Genomic DNA, 20,071 nt, shown 5'->3' on the forward strand with positions numbered 1-20,071 from the left:
ACCTCTGGGACTCTCACCTATCTCATAAACTGAGCCGGCAAAGTGAAGGAGGGCGCACCGCACCTGCCACCGCTTCCATTCACTTCAATGAGGTCGATGGAAATAGGCGAGCGAGAACTTGGCCATTTTCAACGGCCCCATAAAAATGAATAGAGGGTGGCCGCGCATTTGCGGTCTGCCCTTATTCACTTTGCCGGCTCAGTTTACGAGTTAGATCCGGGCACCTATCAGACAATGTGTGTATATCCTAGCGATATGCCCCCATTATCTGAGATGGGAATACCCCTTTAAGGGGACTGGGTGTGTGTAGGTATGCTTTGCTTTGTCCCTCTTTACAATGAAGTTGGGAGGCCTGTACTAGTGAGACCTGGTCCTGCCTGGAGGCCAGAGGACACTGTATATGGGGGCACACATTCCCCGCCTGCTGCTCCTATGTAACAACTGCTCGGAAAGCTGACTAAGTCGGATCTGCCCAGATCCCCACCCATCGCTCTGACTCTGGGGCCACAGTCGGTCCTGCCCCATGTAGGCTGTCCCCCGGCAGTGGGAGTGCAGGCTGCAGCCTCAGACGCCCAGTCACCCGCAGCACGGCAGAGTAACGGGACGTCACCAGCACCACCATGAGGGAAATCGTGCACATCCAGGCCGGCCAGTGCGGGAACCAGATCGGAACCAAGGTAAGGACGGCCACCGGGTAGTCTCCTCTGCACTCTGGGCCGATTTTTAGCTATCAGATCGATCGATCTATATCTATATGGTCCATCTGTAAGAAGTCGCTCCTGACTGGCTGCAGTGATGACATGGCGCACGAAAAACTTCCACACTGGACTGGGTGTGTCTGACAGCACCCAACTCCATGTTACAGGGTGTCATACAGAAGAATGGAAGGAAGCTCCTTACAAGAAACCGTCCCCTGGATCACTGCCCTGTGGATGATGGGAGTATGAATAGGAAGGTTTCTCCTGCCTACAGTTCTGTATCTTTTCTGCTATCATCAAGATCTCAGTCTCTTCTTTTGGACAAATGATATTAAATAGGGGTTTTCTTTATTTTTTATATATTGTCTTTTTTTTTTCTTCTGGCACCCAGTAGAAACATTTCTATCTATCTATCTATCTATCTATCTATCTATCTATCTATCTATCTATCTATCTATCTATCTATCTACTGTATCTATCTACTGTATCTATCTACTGTATCTATCTATCTAATGTCTGTCTCATATCTATCTATCTATCTATCTATCTATCTATCTAATCGTCATCTTTAAGTGTCAGTGACTATTTCTGAATCTCCCATGAAGAATAATGGACAATGTCCACATGAGTGGTCTGTCCTGATCTACAGACTGCCCCCTTTCTTAGGATCAGGGAGGGTATCAGGACACATCCCTTTAAGTAGGGGAGCAGTAAGTGACTGAGTTCTGCTTGTGCAGGACATGCTGAGATAAGTAGTTCCACACTAACAATGCTGAACTGAAGCACTAGTGTTATGGACAATTCAGATTAACTATGGGGCAGAAGGGCCCCACTGGGGCTTTGCAGTACCATTCTCACTCAGCTTGTTAGACTTTAGCATCAGATTTAGGCTACATGCACACGACCATATGGATTACCTCCATATGCAATCTGTTTTTTTTTGCGAATCCATTGTAACAATGCCTAAAACGGATAAGAATAAGCCATTTTCAATTTTTTTGCGGGGCTACGGAACAGACATAATGATGCTTTTTTTTGCGGACCCATTGAAGTGAATGGGTCCGCATCCTATCCGCAAAAAAAACGGAACAGACACGGAAACAAAATACGTTTGTGTGCATGTAGCCTTAGAATAAAACGCGGTCAGTCTTCAGCTGTGCGTTTCCAAAGTTCAGAGAAGAAAAAGCAGAAGGTACCAGTTATATGAGGATGGACAGCATATGACTCACTGGGAGAGATTTATCAAAACTGGCTTAGTTCCTCATAGCAACCAATCAGATCCCACCTTTTATTTTTCAGAGCTCCTTTGGAAAATGAAAGGTGGAATCTGATAGGTTGCAATGAACCACTGAGCCAGTTTTGCTTTGCACCAGTTTTGACAAATCTTCCCAGTCACTGGGTTCATCTTACGCATGACAGAAAAAGTAGATATAATCTATGACAGGACTGGTCTTTGTAGACTTTCTGCTGTGGTGGAAGTGCGCCTGATTCAGGCAGATGGCTCTTTTATCCTCTTGGAATTCTGAAAAGCCCCCATGGTCTCCCTGTCCGGCAGCAGGGAGTGTCCTGGGTGCTTCTGTTATGCCAGGAATGCCACCAGCTGCTGGGCACCCACATCACAGTATCTGCCATGTCACAGCCACCACATTTGTTGAGTGCTAGATTTCACATTCATGATTAAGGCAAACCATAAAATACTGGATGGGACATTTACTAGAACATCACCACCATATTTATTATCTACTGCATGTATGTAGAGAGCTGTAATTCATTCTGTAGCCCCCACTACATGAGCTCCTTCACTGTTCCTGTTGGTGATATCCTCATTATGTAGGATTAGATTGGTCACTCATGGGTTGTGATGGAGTTAAGGGAAGATGAATAGGGCTTCTGTGCTGAGAGCTTCTCAGTGATGATGGTGGAGCACTGCTAACACTAGGCTGGCAGCCATGTCATATCACTGTATGAGTGTTCTTCCGGAGACTTGTATGTTGGATGGTTTTTGTAGGAGACAGATTACCTTTTTTAAGATGGAGAACAAGTTTATGGATGAATGGACCTCTACAGGCAAAAGTATCCTAAACTCAGAGGAGCAGCTTGAAGCTCCTTGATACCAGAACTAAAGCGTTATCCTTGTCCGCCACATAATGGGACAATAAATCCCCCCCCCCCTCATTCTTCGGACTAATAGGGTCCCCCCCCCCCCCAATTAGATATTTATTACCTATCCTGTAGATAGGCAATACTATTTTGTAGGATAATCCTTTTAGAATAAATTTGGCTTCTGGATTCAAGAAAAACTGGGTGGAAGCGGTGACAAAGCATTGGTTAAAGCGGTTCTCCAGGATTTGATCCTGAGGATAGGCCATCAATATGAGATTGGCAAGAGGCCGACTCACGACACTCCATCTGATCAGCTGTTTTAGGGATCTGTAGCACTCACCAGAGCTTACCAAGCACAGCGACGTCCATTGTATAGTGGCTGTGCTTGGTATAGGCCATGTGGTCGATGTACGGTGATGTCACGTGGACTAGGAAGAGGTCTAAATGCTCACGGAGCTCCATACAGCTGATCAGTGGGGATGGCAGGAGTAGGACCCTCGCCTATTTGATATTGATAACCTGTCCTGTCAGTATCAACATTTCTGAGAACTCCTTTAATTCACTTTACACTTTATGTTTTTTTTCTTTAATGTGTTGATGTTATATTAAGTACATGATTATATAAAAAAAGAACCATAAAACCCTCAGAACTTCTGAAATTATATCATTGTATGTTTGCTGTAGAAGTTTGTTGCTTATCTTCTAACCTGAATTCTTCCTTTATCTCTGTCTCTTCTTATTGTTCTTCTTTCGAAGTTTTGGGAAGTGATCAGTGACGAGCATGGCATCGATCCAGCAGGAAGCTATGTGGGTGATTCAGCTCTACAGCTTGAGAGGATTAACGTGTACTACAATGAATCATCCTGTGAGTGCATCCCAAACAGTCAGGGTGTGGGCTGTACTGTTACACTGCCTTTATGACTTACATGCATCAATAAGTGGCCATTTAGCAGAAGACATGATAGTGTCTAGTGAGGAAATACACATATTATGTTCCTAGATGCTTCAAATGTTAGATGGCCGTATATTAAAATCATTTTGGCAGATACCACAAATTATAGTAGGTTCGGCTACAAAAGCCTTGGAGTTCCTCTGGGGGACAGTCCGCCGCCCAAAATGTCTGAGATTAGCCAATTCCTATCTTTATATAGATTTAAACATGCATGGTCAGCTGAGGCTATCTCATGTATGCTGCATATCTCATGAATGTTCAGGATATCCATTGTCCCACCGATCATGATTCACTAAGAACAGGAATGGATGTCTGGAACCTGTTGGGTTTGTGCTTAAGGATTTTCCCATTTTCCTTATTTCTATAAAAAATATTAAGGGGATAAAACATGGCAAATGATTCTTACCAGTGTACCTAAGCTTACCTATCTCTGGTAAAGTGGAAATGGCACCTACTCTCCGTTGCCTCCTTACTACAGTAGGTTCGTTCAAATAATAAAATTAAAGCTTACAGTTGCCTTTGTGGGACAGTAGAATTTCCCCATAAATGACTATATAAAATAATGACGGGAACAGCTGAACATAAGCTCAAGCTTTTGTTTTTTGTAAAAAAAATAAAATAAATAATAGTCAGGCTGTACTGGACAAGAGAGGAGAACCCAAAAATGTAGATAACAATAAGAATTACAAATTCTAAGGCTATGGACACCTTTGGGCATTTTGTTATGATTGCATTTTACTTATTTTGGGATAAAAATCATTTTTAATTGGTCTTTATAAACAATTATCAGCAGTTTTTGTGATACATGTGGTTGAGAATCAGTCTATTTACAGACTTCCGTCCTGAGTTCCATCAGCTGATGGCTCATGAAGCCTTATCTCTGATTTCCAACACTCATTTAAGCCATATTCATAACCGTTTGATAAGAGTTTAACTATAATGTGTGTTTTATGAAGTCAGGAGATCAAAGATAAGGCTTCACTTGAGCGGTCAGCCATTGGAACTCAGGAGGGACAGTCAGCAAATAGACTGATTTTTAACTGCATGTATCCCAAAAACTGCTGAAAATTTTCATTTTTTTTAAAGAAAGACCAATTGACCAAAAAAATTTTTAGCTCAAAATGAGTAAAATGCAATCATAAAAAATTGCCAGAAGGTGTCCATAGTCCTTAAAGTTTTATTGTGTGTACGGATATTGTGTGCTCTAAATGGGTTTGCCAGTCAAATAAGTTCTTTGATTGCCTTGCAGAAATAGATTAATAAACCTTACTAAAATATAGTTTCATTGTAAAAGCTGCACTCTTGTCCCCAATTCACAACCCCTCTTGCCATCCATTAAATTCTGTATTTGTTCCGAAACAGGCAGGGTGCTTCCCGCTCTATGTCAGTCACATGCTTGAAGAGTCTGTCTCAATTAATTAGCTAAGCCAGCCCCCTTCTCCATCATGGCTAGTGTAGAGACAGAGAAGAGGATTGGCTTAGCTAATGATCTGAGACAGCCAACCCCCTTCATACACAACACTGACAAACAAAGATCGGGAGGAAGCTACCTGCTGTATCAGAACAAATGTAGAAGTGGAAGTTTCGGGACTTTGAGAGGGTCTGATATGGAGAAAATGGTGCATCTTTCCTAAATAAACTATATTAGGAAGTGTTATTAATATATATTTGCAAACCCACCAAAGAACTTTTGTATGTCCCTGGAAAACACCTTTTGAAGGGGTTGTCCAAGTGTTGTATCTGATGGATGGGAGTCGGACTCCCAGCACCCCCACCGATCAGCTGTTTTTGGAGGTTGTGGTGCTCTGATGAATGCCGCAGCTTACCAAGTTTAGTGATGTCCATTGGATAGCAACTGTGCTTGGTATCGCAGCTCAGCCTCATTCACTTGAATGAAACTGAGTTGCGTCTTTGTCATGTGACTGATGAACATGACATCACTGGCCAAGTGTAAGCTATAAGGAGGCTGCAGAGGTTACCGGAGCACGGCGGCCTCTTCAAGCAACTGACTGGCGGCGGTCAGACGCCCACTGATCAGATATTGGGGATAGGTCACCAGTATAAAACACTTGGACAACCACTTTAATAAAACAGTTGCATGCTAAAACCCAAGCAATGTAGTAGCTAAGGCTTTTCTCTCGCACATTCCTCTTCTTAGCGTTACCGTAACAAGGGTGCACTACACTGAAATCCCAGAACAGAGGCTTGCTAATGGAGACAGAACATTTGATTCTCCACATCTATAGCCAGTACCGTGTCTTTATGATCCGTAACCAGGCGTAATGCAGCTATGGAGGTGGTTTCCACATGTAGTAACTGTTCATTCAAAACTGCGAGCAGCAATAATTCCTTTATAGGATGGATTTTCAAAAAATGCTTTGACTCTTGTCTCCGAGTGAATACAGTTCCACTCAGCAGTATTTAGGTTGGCCGCACTCCCACCGGCCCAGCACTGAGCTCTGCTCTCTTGGCATAATGCCCTCTCTCTTCTGCTCTAAGTGAAACACTCTGCTTGCCTAATACACCAGTTACACAGTTCTGGTCGCTGCATTTCAGACCTAAATGTAGCTTTATTTTTTTATGGAAACTTTCCACAATTATTATTTTTTTACAGTTTTTTTCCCCCCCAAAATAAATCATGTGGGGCTGTTAGAACTGACTGACATGTATGATATCAATTCAGAGAGAAGATGACCTCATTGTAATGATAGGATTTGTACCTTAAACCACAAGATGTTTAATAGTAAATCTTATTTAATTGTATATATTATAAGAAGTTCCATCATTTTATGTGAGAGGGGAATTTTAGCTCAGTTTTTCTGATAACAGAGCTAGAAGTCTCCCATGTCCATTCACACAACCATCCAGTTAAATGACAAAATTCTGTCTTCTTGCACTTGCCACAAGAGGGAGCTATTATAGTATGCAGTGCGCTCTCCCTACTGAAGACAGAGATGATTTCATTTAACAAGGCTATGTACACCTTTGGGGGCATTTGTTTTTATGATTTCATTTAGTCCTTTTGGGCTAAAAAATCTTTTTTTTCAGTAGGTCTTTATTAAAAATGTTGAGTATAAGGTTTATAAAAGAGTTTATTTGCAAGCTGTGACTTTGTCCCCTTTGAATCCCATCAGCTGACAGCTCATGTAGAGCTCTGATCTCTTGACCTCATAAACACTCATTATAACTCAATTCTTATCAAACGGATAATATTTTTGACGCAATGGGATAATTGGATAACTAGTTCAGGGTTAGCATCTTCAGAATTGTTGAGGGCATGGTTATTGGACACACAGCGGGTGTCAAACTCCTTATTGAGTGGAAGGCATACCTAGCTACTGTTGAGTATGGGAGCAGAATTGGTGTGATACAGCCTGTACCCCATAGTGGGGTTCATATAGAAGACATCCGCTTGGGGCAGGGTGGGCACACTGTACTGTGGGGGGAGGGATTGTGGTATACTTGTTGTACCTTTCTTGTATTTGAAAAACTCAATAAAAACTGTTTGATTTAAAAAAAAAAAAACCTGATAAGAATATGACTTAAATAAGTGTTTATGACAGAATTCAAAGAAAACAGAAAGTCACAGCTTGCAGACCGAGTTTTTAACCCTTGTACTCAGCAATGGCTGAACGTATTTAATAAAGAGCAACTGAACAAATATATTTTTTTTGTCCAAAATGGGTAAAATGCAATCATAAAACATGCCCCTGAAGATGTACATAGGAAGGTTTACTAAGCTGAATGCAGCATCATTTTAGCTCAGTTTGCAGCAAACAACTAGGGTATATGCCTTGCAACAGATTTTTTTTCTGTTTTAGAAAACTGTATTAGAGGGTGTTGAAAAGTGTTTAGAAAATGGCGTGTGGCCAAGTAGCACCAACGTTCTTGTGCAAAATATTGGTCTAAAATAAGCAAAGCAAGAGGTGGCATAAGAAGAGTGTCTATGTCAGCAGGATGCACCAAATGTATCACACAGCGCAAGCCACACATACATTTAGCGCATCTTCTGTCTCTGTCTGGTCTAGTTTTAAACTAAGTGTCAAACAATAATAATAAATGTGTCCCAGTGTATTTTCTTAGGCTACTTTCACACTAGCGTTTTTGCCGGATCTGCCATGGATCAGCAAAAAACGCTTCAGTCACGATAATACAACCGTCTGCATCCGTTATGAACGGATCCGGTTGTATTATCTGTAAAATAGCCATGACGGATCAGTCATGAACTTCATTGAAAGTCAATGGGGGACGGATCCGTTTCCTATTGTGTCAGAGAAAACGGATCTGCCACCATTGACTTACATTGTGAGTCATGACGGATCCATCTTGCTCCGCATCACATCGCGGACAGAAAAATGCTGCTTGCAGCGTAAGGCTACTTTCACACTAGTGTTTTGGCTTTCCATTTGTGAGATCCTTTCAGCGCTGTCAAAAGCGTTCCAGAACGGATCGGTTTTGCCCTAATGCATTCTGAATGAAAAAGGATCTGCTCAGAATGCATCAGTAGGCCTCCGTTCAGTCACCATTTTCTCTGGAGGAGGACACCAAACCGATGCCTGCAGCATTTTGCTGTCCGCCTGACGAAGCGGAGCCAAATGGATCTGTCCTGGCACACAATGTAAGTCAATGGGGACGGATCCGTTTTCTCTGGCACAATAGAAATTGTGCTAATTTGTATGGGCAGCCTTTCAAACTATATTTACATTCGGCCACTTCAATATGGTATAGTTTTCCCATTAAAACCAGTGGTGTATTTACCATGTAAGCAGACCACACCACTGCTATGGGGCTCTGGTGAAGGTGGTGGTGATTGCTTTTGCTGACACTGAACTCCTTCTTCTGTAGTTTCCTGTAATCACAGCTAGGGGGAGCTAAAATGATAGATCTTTTTGCAACTTACATTTAGTTCAATAGTAACTGTATAAATTGCTTGGCACTCAGCACCCCCTAGTGGGGAAGGAGAGGATTAGAGCTGTCTGGGTGACCATTACAAAAAAGAGTACATTTGTCACATCTCACTGGAGACCTCTACCAAAGCCATAGGGCCCTATAACTTCATAGCATGCTAGCATTTATTATAAATCTGTAATAAATCTGCACTTTCATAGTGTTACTTAGATCACACATTGTAAAAGCCTTTATATATTTCAGACATGTAAATGGCGCCAACCAAAGATATACAACGTGTTTTGTATACATTACGGACCTGCTAGTAAAACAGATCAGTTTACATGTGGCGGACCGGAATGCTGGTATGCTTAAATCGTCACATCCAAGACTAAAAATGGAGCTGTGTGCTATACACTATAAACAGTCTAGGAGAACCAGCAGTCATCTGGATAGGTGTATAGAATTTGGAATGGACATCTGAATAAAAAAATAATTTGAGTTTTCCTTTTTATTGGTCACATTTGCCAAAGCGGTCATAAAATGGTGGCCAGAGTAACAAAAGCATTGCTTCGGTCAGGATAAAGCTCAAGCAAGGAGTATTCCTATCAGGGGCATAGCTAAGGGCTACAAGAGTTTAGCTTGGGCCCCCCCTTTCCTCAGTGCTTTGTGGCCAGGGGCAGGGAAGCACATAGCCTTCCTGCTGATTGAGGCAAAAATTGAAACGGCACCGCCCCCCCCTCCCCCAGGTCAAATACTTGACCTAAGGCCTCCTGCACACGGCCGTTTTTTTTTCCCGTTTACTGGTCGTTTTTTGCGTTCCGTATACGGAACCATTCATTTCAATGGTTCCGCAAAAAAAACGGAATGTACTCCGTATGCATTCCGTTTCCGTATTTCCGTTCCGTTTTAACATAGAACATGTCCTATTATTGCCCGCAAATCACGGTCCGTGGCTCCATTCAAGTCAACGGGTCCACAAAAAAAACGGAACACATACGGAAATGCATCCGTATGTCTTCCGTGTCCGTTCCGTTTTTTGCTGAACCATCTATTGAAAATGTTATGCCCAGCCCAATTTTATCTATGTAATTACTGTATACTGTATATGCCATACGGAAAAACGGAACAGAAACGGAAACACAACGGAAACAAAAAACGGAACAACGGATCCGTGAAAAACGGACCGCAAAACACTGAAAAAGCCATACGGTCGTGTGCAATAGGCCTAAGGCCTAGTTCACACGATAGTTTATTTTGCGAGTGTACAGGCCTTTTTTTTGTGTTCCGTATACGGAACCATTCATTTCAATGGTTTCGCATTAAAAACGGAATGTGTTCCGTATGCATTCCGTTTACGTATTTCCGTTGAAAGATAGAACATGTCCTATATTTGGCCGCAAATCACGTTCCGTGGCTCCATTAAAGTCAATGGGTCCGCAAAAAATACGTAACACATACGGAAATGCATCCGTATGTCTTCCGTTTTTGCTGAACCATCTATTGAAAATGTTATGCCCAGCCCAATTTTTTCTATGTAAGTACTGTATACTGTACATGGCATACGGAAAAACGGAACGGAAAGGAAACGTAAACACAACGGAACTCAAAAACGGAACAACGGATCCGTGAAAAACGGACCGCAAAAAAAGATAAAAGCCATACGTTCGTGTGAACTAGGCCTGACCCCTACCCTCCAACCAGAGGTGTGACTGGAAAATTCTGGGCCCCAGTGCCCTCCAAGCATGCACTTTCTATAATACTGGTGTCTTCTTATGCGGCACAAGGGTCTTTGGCCCCCTCAGTCTCCTGGGCACAAGGTAGCGACTGCTACCTCTGCACCCCCTATAGCTACACCCAAGTTACATCAATAGATACATAGTATGGTTTAAAATATGTCTATCCATCAAGTTAATAGAAAGGGATGTGACTAGGAAGGGGTGTGGTTAACAATAATTCTGTACATTTTAATAAGAGTTGGGGCTCATGCAGGCGACCGTATTTTCTTTCCGTTTCAATTCCGTTTTTTTACAGGTTCATATGCGGAACCATTCACTTCTATGGGAAATGACTGTGCATTCCGTTTCCATATGTCCGCTCTGCAAAAAAATAGAACATGTCCTATTCTTGTCCGTTTTGCTGACAAGGACAGGCATTGTTACAAGGGATCCGGAAAAAAAACAAAAACGGATGCAATACGGATGTCATCCGTTTATATTGCGGATCCGTGTTTTGCGGACTGCAAAATGCATATGGTCGTGTGCATGAGCCCTTAATCATATTTTCTTGTAAGAATTCATCTAAGCAGTTTTTGAAACTATCAACTGTTACCTGCTGTGGCCATGTCCTGAGGTTGACTAGTCCACTGATTCACAGCTCTTATGGTGAAGACGCCTTGTCGCCTCTGGAGACTGAACTTTTTCTTCTCCAGACGGAGGCAGTGCCATCTTTTCTTTTGTGGGGTTTTTACATTGAACAGCTTTTCACCATATTTTTAAGGACCATTTTTATATGTATATAAGTAAACCATGTCTTCCCCTTAGACGCCGCTTCTCAAGATTTTAATCTTTCTTCATAACTAATACCCTCCACACCCCTTATCAGTTTAGTTGCTCTGCTTTGTACTTTTCCAGCTTCAGGGCATCCTTTCTATGGACTGGTACCCCAAACTGAACTGCTTATTTCAGATGAGGCCGCACCAATGATTTGTAAAGTGTTAAGATGATGTCCCTGTCCCACATGTCCATACTTCTTTTAATACACAACAATATCCTACCAGCCTTAGAAGCAGCCGACACTGCATGCTGTTATTTAGGCTGAGATCTGCAAGTACACCCATATCCTTCTCTGCAAGTGATACAATCCAGTATAACGTTTAAGGGAGAATTCTATATATCCATGTTTGTCCAAGAAACAGCAGGAGTCCATTCTGTTTTCCTGTATCTCAGGAACAATCGGTATCCTATTTCCGTACATGGACGTCTTATGCTGCATCTAGCAGAGATTTGTTTTGTCTGATACTAAAATGGAATTTGAATCGATGCCAACCTAATGGGGTTTGTGTAAAGACAGCATTATACACTGAACAGTTTTGTAGGTTCTAATATAGACACCTACGACCAAGAGGGCTTATCTAGATCAAAATCAAGATACAGCTGGAGGAAAGGTAACCAAAATACTATAAAGTTACTGGTGCTCATCTTCTGAGGGACGGACAAGGAGTTGGAAGCTGTTCCCCCATTACTCTGAATGGCAGGGAATAGACAGAGCTTCCAGATGGATCGTTCCCCTTCTTTAAATGGAAGATGCTGAAAGTAAGAAACAGCTACTGCTGCTTCACATATGGTTCCTACTGCACTAGTCAGCATCAGCTCCCTTACGAGACAGTAAAACCCTGAGAAAGTGGATTGAAGCAGGAGCATTAGGATTAAGGGTACTTTCACACTTGCGTTAAAGTTTTCCGGTATTGAGTTTCGTCCTAGGGGCTCAATACCGGAAAAAAACTGATCAGTTTTATCGTAATGCACTCTGAATGGAGAGCAATCCGTTCAGGATGCATCAGGATGTCTTCAGTTCAGTCACTCTTACGGTGCTGCAGTATTTTCTCCGTCCAAAATTCCGGAACACTTGCCGGAATCCCGGATTCTGCATTATTTTCCTCTGAAATGCATTAATGCCGGATCCGGAATCGGCAAAACGGATCCGGTTTTCCAGTCTGCGCATGCGCCGACCTTTAAAAATGCTAAAAAATAAATACCGGATCAATGCTATCCGTTTGCACACGGATTTCCGGATCCGGCAGGCAGTTCCAGCGACAAATTTGACTAAGGGCTCGTTCACACGAACGGGTGAAGCCCGTGCCCCTGCTGTGGACCGCAAATTGTGGTCCGCAATGCACAGGCACCGTCCGTGGGGCAGGCGCATGGGGATCGTGGACCCATTCACTTGAACGGGTCCGCGATCCCTCCGTACCGCAAAAAGATAGAGCATGTTCTATCTTTTTGCAGTGCGGAGGCACGGAACGGAAACCCAGGAAGCACTCCGTAGTGTTCCGTTCCGCATCTCCGGATTTGCGGACCCATTGAAGTGAATGGGTCCGCATCCATGATGCGGAATGCACACGGAACGATGCCCGTGTATTACGGGTCCGCAAGACGGAAACGGGCAGCACACGTTCGTGTGAACGAGCCCTAAGCCATAAGAGGGACTAATTAGCTCTAAAACGATGGCTTATTGACCTATTTTTCACATTATACTGGCCTTTGTAGATATCGGAGTCCCGGAAAATATTAACACAGACCACGATCATTATTTTTATTAGTTTTCCTGATGAGTTTTATTTTACATAAACTTGAGAAATTGAATGTTGTTTGACTTTATCCTAGCTGTATATTAACTTTTTAGAAGCTTCACCATTTCCAAAATCTCATCCTTGTTGACATTCAGATGTTGACATATTAGGGACATAGTCCTAATTTCCCCAGTCCTGGTAGTTTGGCACAATGTACATGGTTACAGAACAACTTTTATACTTATTGCAGTTTATCACGTTGTTAATTGACAGCACAGTATGTAGGAGTCATTCTGGTGAGTGAATACAGGAATCCAAGAAGGATCTGAAAATAATAATAGTGAAAGGAATATTAAGATGGGAGATTAAATATGATTGATGACTGATTGTGTTCTCCCTCTGTCTCAACAGCTCAGAAATATGTTCCGAGAGCAGTGCTAGTTGACCTGGAACCAGGTACCATGGATAGTGTCAGGTCTGGCCCGTTTGGACAACTCTACAGACCCGACAATTTTATTTTTGGTGAGCATTAGCTTATTTAACTTCATAATGTATAGTTTCTTTCAGTGTTTAACCTCAACTCGTTTTAATGCCATATTTACCAGAAATCTGAGAGGGGGGGGGGGGGGGGGAACAGGATAGTGGTTTGTGTGTTGCATGATCATGTTTAGTCTGCAGGTAGCATCTTTATTATATATACTCATGAATGGGAATGAATACTATTAGCAAGCATTCCAGTACATCCTCAGAATTACCTTCGTATACAAGTTTTTGTGCATTGCAGTTTCCCCTCTTCTTTGCAGTAGACAATGTGAACAAATACTCTTCAATAACAAAAAGTTAAACTTTATTTGGTATTTTCCATGTCTTCAAGATTTTCCTTTTAAAACACTTTGTGGTTGCAGGACAAACTGGAGCAGGGAACAACTGGGCCAAGGGACATTACACCGAAGGTGCAGAACTGGTCGATTCTGTCCTGGATATAGTCCGAAAGGAATGTGAACACTGTGATTGTCTGCAAGGATTTCAGCTCACGCATTCTCTTGGAGGAGGAACAGGCTCTGGCATGGGCACACTACTTATTAGCAAGATAAGGGAAGAATATCCTGATAGGATAATGAACACATTCAGTGTCATGCCCTCACCCAAAGTATCAGACACCGTTGTAGAGCCATACAACGCTACCTTGTCTGTGCACCAACTGGTCGAGAACACAGATGAAACGTATTGCATTGACAACGAAGCCTTGTATGACATTTGCTTCCGCACCCTGAAACTGACCACGCCCACCTATGGTGATCTCAATCACCTAGTCTCTGCCACAATGAGTGGGGTAACCACTTCATTACGTTTCCCAGGCCAGCTCAATGCAGATCTTCGAAAGCTCGCTGTAAACATGGTCCCATTCCCACGTCTTCATTTCTTCATGCCTGGCTTTGCACCCCTAACCGCTAGAGGAAGCCAACAATATCAAGCACTCACTGTACCTGAACTTACCCAGCAGATGTTTGACGCCAAGAACATGATGGCAGCTTGTGATCCACGCCATGGTCGATATCTAACTGTGGCTACAGTCTTTAGAGGGCCAATGTCCATGAAGGAGGTAGATGAACAGATGCTAGCAGTCCAAAACAAGAACAGCAGCTACTTCGTAGAATGGATTCCCAATAATGTTAAAGTGGCTGTTTGTGACATTCCACCTAGAGGACTCAAAATGTCCTCCACATTCATTGGGAACAGCACAGCAATCCAAGAATTATTTAAGAGAATCTCAGAACAGTTTTCTGCCATGTTTAGAAGAAAGGCTTTCCTACACTGGTTCACTGGTGAGGGGATGGATGAGATGGAATTCACCGAGGCAGAGAGCAACATGAATGACCTAGTCTCAGAGTATCAACAGTATCAAGAAGCTACAGCCAACGATGGTGAGGAAACGTTTGAGGAAGATGAGGAAGAAATCCATGAATGAAACAAAATTGTATTTTCTGGTGATATTACTAAATCAAGGAGTACCATATTTGTCTACTTTCCATGTACTGTGAAAGCAAGCGGCCTCTGAGCTGCTGCAATGCAATTAGAGAGCCACACATTTGTATGGACAAGGCCTGAAAAAGATTAGGCACTAATTTTCTTGGGAAAGTTTATAAAGGTTTCCTCAACTCTGTATTTTAATACAGTCAAATCCATGTGCTTTGCTAAAGTAATCTGGTTTAATAAAAAAAAAAAATAATCCCATTATGCCAAGTGTGAATTCTGATTTCAATTTACATTCACATAACTAAAATGAACAACAGCAGAAATATCTTACATAGGTGAACATCTAAATCAATGGGCTGCTGGTGAATGGACATGCTGGGTAGCAGCTTTCTGCTGCTCGATGACAACAGTAGCCATCGCCAATGAGGCTCATGATTGCAGACATGCTAGGGCTTTGTGAAGTTGGCCTCCACCTTTTACAATGGGGGGCATGGTTTAGGGTCCATTCACACATGCGTAGTGTATTGCGGATCCGCAATACACCCGGCCGGCACCCCTATAGAACTGCCTACTCTTGTCCGGACAAGAATAGGACATATTCTATTTTTTTCCAAAGCCGCGGACTGGAAGATCGGTGGCGCGCTCCGGAAATGCGGAAAGCACACTGTGTGCTGTCCGCATTCATTCCTGCCCCATAGAGAATAAATGGGTCCGCACCTGTTCCGCAATTTGCGGAACAGATGCGGACCCATTCTACGGACGTGTTAATGGACCCTTAGACAGAGCAGTTTAAGCTGTGTGTTTTGTACCCATAGACGGATGCTATAGAGGGGAAACCTCGCACACACTATATGAATAGCTTCTTGTGCTCCTCTTTTTGGGATCCACTGTTTTTGGCTAAACAAAAACTGCAATGCAGTGTGTGTGAACAAATTTCACCCAGGCTGCCCATAGATATCGGGCAGGGAGAGGGAGGGGAGGGAAGCAGAGGAGGATGTCTGCCATACTTATCTGCTCCTGCAGTCTTCTCCCTCTGTTCAGGACCAGCAGGGTTCACCTCTTCAGACGTCTGACTCCAGGAGTGCAGTGCTCTGGGTGGAGGGCAGCATAGGTGACCCAAGGGCTGGTGGGATACCGGAGCTAACAGGTTGAGCCCGGTTCCACTTTTCTTCTGGGGGGAAAAAGAGGCAGCCAGTCAACGTCCCAAAGACGGCGGCGGGCACTCCATGGGGGACCAGGAAAGCGCCATGCTGACCTGTGTCCCCATCTAGAAAGAAAATAACAAACCGGAGTAGAGATAGTGTAGCGTGTCAACCTCCTTCACCGGACACTAAGCAAAGACTGAGTTTCTCCTGCTGGAGCCTGGGGGTATAGCCCGAGGAGAAGGAGCTCTTTCATTTGCATAGTGTCCCTCCTACTAATACCTCAAGCTATACCCATGGTCTGTGTCCCCCAATGGAATGTACGAGAAAAAAACCTTTTGCATTTTTTTTCTCTAGTGTTACAAAAAGTGAATTTTAGTTTTCAACAAAACCCCAAACAGTTTGTCACTTGCTTTCAGAGTTTCCCCTTGTGCCGTCCCTGCCAAACTGTAGGCAAAACTTTTTTTTTTTTTTAATTTGGGAAAAAGCCTGAACAGATAAACACAAAATGTGTGCATAACCAGAATTTATTTCTTTCAAAGGCCACATTATTCTGTAATTACAAACATACGTAAAGGGACACTTCCAAAACAAAGGGGTCTTTTCTGTAAACAGAGTTTACATTTTTTAAATAATTTTTGGCTGTTTTTCTACTTCATACTAGCTATGCCATGGATATAAATATTACGCCTCTAAAGCAGTCAACACAAAATTATAAGACTTATATATATAGGTAATTAATTTGTCAGTTTATTGCTGCCGTAAGGAGAACAGTTACCTGCAATGCAATTCTTATGAAATTAGTAGGTGTAGAATCGGGATAACAGTTTAAAAGCTGCATTGTTCTCTATAGTACTACGTAAAGATATACATAGAAGAGCGTTGCACTTATCATTATGATGCTCGAATGGAGTCACTAAAGGGCGGGGGGGGGGATCTCTCTGGTTGGAGTGAAAGGTCTGACTAAAAAACGTTGAGCGACACTGTTAAAGTCCAAACAAAGAGTAAGTTAAAAGTGAATGTAGGAAGTGGCATACATGGAGTGATTTCAACAAATTATATCCATTTATAGATATAAAAAATAAATATCATACAATAGTCACACACAGATTGTATATATGTGATTAAAGGGTTTCTATCACTTCGTTTCACCTATTTAGCTTTCAGACACTAGCGATCCGCTAGTGTCTGCTCTATCTAACCATCCTAATATAAGAGCTTATTGTCCTGCCGTTTAGCTAAAAAAATAACTTATATAGATATGCAAATGAGCCTCTAGGTGCTATGGGGGCGTGATTAGCACCTAGAGGCTCCGTCGCCCTTAAACTGCCGCCGCCCAGCGCGTCCCTCCAGCCCGCCCATCTCCTCCGGAATGCGATGCTCCTCGTATTCGGCGCATGCGCAGTGAATGTTTGATCGCTTCCCTGCTCAGATATCTCCACTGCGCCTGTTCCTCGGAGCACTATGACGTCATCGGCGCAGGCGCAGTGGAGATGTCTGAGCAGGGAAGCGATCAGACATTCACTGCGCATGCGCCGAATACGAGGAGCATCGCATTCCGGAGGAGATGGGCGGGCTGGAGGGACGCGCTGGGCGGCGGCAGTTTGTTAAGGTAGACGGAGCCTCTAGGTGCTAATCACGCCCCCATAGCACCTAGAGGCTCATTTGCATATATATATATAAGTTATTTTTTTAGCTAAACGGCAGGACAATAAGCTCTTATATTAGGATGGTTAGATAGAGCAGACACTAGCGGATCGCTAGTGTCTGAAAGCTAAATAGGTGAAACGAAGTGATAGAAACCCTTTAAACATTTTTGTTGTTTTTTTATATAGAAGTGCCTCTTTAAAAAGTGCATTTTTGGCCAAAACGGAAACTTTCCAGTGCTTCTGAATCCTCATTTGAGTCTGTGACGTCTTGCTATTCTATTAATCCAAGAGCAGGAAGTGTTTGTCATATTGATCACAATGAAGGGGCTGCTTGGTTCCCTGGTCCCTTGCCACAGAGCCAAAAAACTGTTTAACCTGGCATTACTCCTGGAAGGGCTGCAGTAAATCTTCTCCTATAAAACAGCCTATACAAATGGATGGCTCACAGGTCCCTGATCAGCTTCATGCAGATGCATGTGGCAAGAGATAAGGCCCCTTTCACACATCAGTGGTTTTCCATGAGCTGGGGGGGTCTGTGGTGACACCATGGAAGCATGCCCTTTTTTTTGTCCTCACGCTATTAAAGTCTATGGGTCCGTGAAAACCACGGACGCAATATGGATACCATCAGTGTTTGGTCCGTGGTTTTCACAGACCATTGGTAGAGGTTTTGGAAATTCATTTTCAGTCTAGCAGTGTCCCTGGAATACGGACGACATATAGACCAAACCACGGATACTTTATTGGACTCTTCATGGATGACCCACTGACCATCTTGTCACAAATGTCTTCATGGATGTGTGAATGAGGCCTAAAGAATGATGCACAATTTTTACACACATTGTGGGAAATGTATCATGAGGGCAATATTTTTTTATTTTTAATAGACTATTTTTACTTTTCCAGACGAAAAATAAGAGTAACAACATACATCAGACTCGCAGGTCTCAAGACTAATGCCATCGGAGTTTCATAGACAGTACATTATTAAAGTGTTACAGGAGTCTACTTCATGACAGTGGAAAATATCAGAGTACATCACCCCAAATTGTATTGTTTCGCATCCGAAGCTCCAGGGTCAAGACCACTTTCACACTCACAATCACACCCACCACAGCGCTGCAGCTCCCCCCCAGGGAAGGAAAGATTTTTCGGCCGAACCACTCATATGCATCACAATCTATGTAAGAGTACGGAGGAGACTCGTCCTTATAACATAAGACTGCACTCTTCTTTTCATATTAATAATAATAAGCCCACTGTTTACCACATTGCCCCTTTCCTGTAGGTAATATTTTTACTCATACTATTTCAGGCGCTGGCCTCGCTTGTAGCCAGAGTCCCCAAATTTCTCTCTGCGTTCCCTCTCGCCATAAACGTTAGTTTATACATCGGCAAAACCGCATCTATAATTTGGATCCACTTTTGTACCGACGGGACCGCCGGAGGTTTCCAGTTCAGTAAAATGACCTTCCTGGAGTAGAACATTAAGAGTCTATACAGCATCCTAGCATGCTTAGTTTGGATCAGATTATTCACTAGTCCCAATAAGCTATTCTCTGGGGAGCATACTGCTGGTAACCCTTATTTCTCATTAAGAAATTTGTGAATTCCTGACCAAAACTGTGCTATCACTGGACAACTCCATATCATGTGAATCAAGGTTCCCCTTTCTGCGCCACATCTTGAGCATTTAGGAGTATCCAATTTACGCATACATTGTAGCCTTACTGGAGTCAGGTATGTGCGATGCAGCCATTTAGCCTGTATTAATTGGTCCCTTGCACTGATTACCGAGTGCCTCCAAGTGTGCATTAGTTCTTTCCAATTGCGGAATATCCACCTTCCACCTAGCCAAAGATTTAGATAAGGGGGATGAGGCCTGCGACATCAGTTCCACATAGAAGGAAGATACTGGTTTACACAACTCTCAATCTAGCAACCTTTTCAATGGAACTATATTCTAGCTTAATGGGATCCTTACCAAATTGTTTAGTACATGCATGTCTAAGTTGGAAGTATCTAAACAAACTAGATTTGGGGATCTGAAATTCTTCCCTGAAGTCTCTAAATGTCTTGAAGTTTCCCTCTACGTATAGTTGGGTAGCGTACTTCACCCCATGTCGCGGCCAGAACTCAAACTCCTGCAGCTTATACAATTCCTGTAGTCCTTGATTACGCCACAATGGAGTCACTGGGGACAACTCCCCTCTGTCTTCCCCATTCTTGTTCACTCGTACAGTTTTCCTCCAAATAGTTAATACCGCCAACATATTAGAGGTAAGACATCTAACTGGGTATTTACCCTCCCTATATATGAAGTTTGTTAAAGCTTCATATGACCCCAACAATGCAGCCTCCAGAACAGTCAC

At 42.9% G+C, this 20,071-nt stretch overlaps 1 protein-coding gene across 1 annotated transcript; it reads left to right on the forward strand.

The window, feature by feature from the left end:
- The first annotated feature begins 521 nt into the window (after positions 1-521).
- On the forward strand, positions 522-15,169 carry TUBB6 (tubulin beta 6 class V). Its single transcript, XM_040432368.1, has 4 exons — positions 522-677; positions 3,558-3,666; positions 13,343-13,453; positions 13,837-15,169. Exons 1-4 carry the CDS (start codon positions 621-623, stop codon positions 14,898-14,900), a joined length of 1,341 nt encoding a protein of 446 aa, XP_040288302.1. The 5' UTR covers positions 522-620; the 3' UTR covers positions 14,901-15,169.
- Positions 15,170-20,071: the final 4,902 nt, after the last annotated feature.

This window comes from Bufo bufo, chromosome 5 (genome assembly GCF_905171765.1).
Source record: "Bufo bufo chromosome 5, aBufBuf1.1, whole genome shotgun sequence".
In the NCBI taxonomy this organism is placed as follows: Eukaryota; Metazoa; Chordata; class Amphibia; order Anura; family Bufonidae; genus Bufo; species Bufo bufo.

Excerpts from the sequence above, each read along its gene's own strand:
- TUBB6 (XM_040432368.1), top strand. The coding sequence starts at position 621 with ATGAGGGAAATCGTGCACATCCAGGCCGGCCAGTGCGGGAACCAGATC. Across the intron at positions 678-3,557 it reads GGAACCAGATCGGAACCAAG|TTTTGGGAAGTGATCAGTGA; the intron begins GTAAGGACGGCC and ends CTTCTTTCGAAG. Across the intron at positions 3,667-13,342 it reads GTACTACAATGAATCATCCT|CTCAGAAATATGTTCCGAGA; the intron begins GTGAGTGCATCC and ends CTGTCTCAACAG.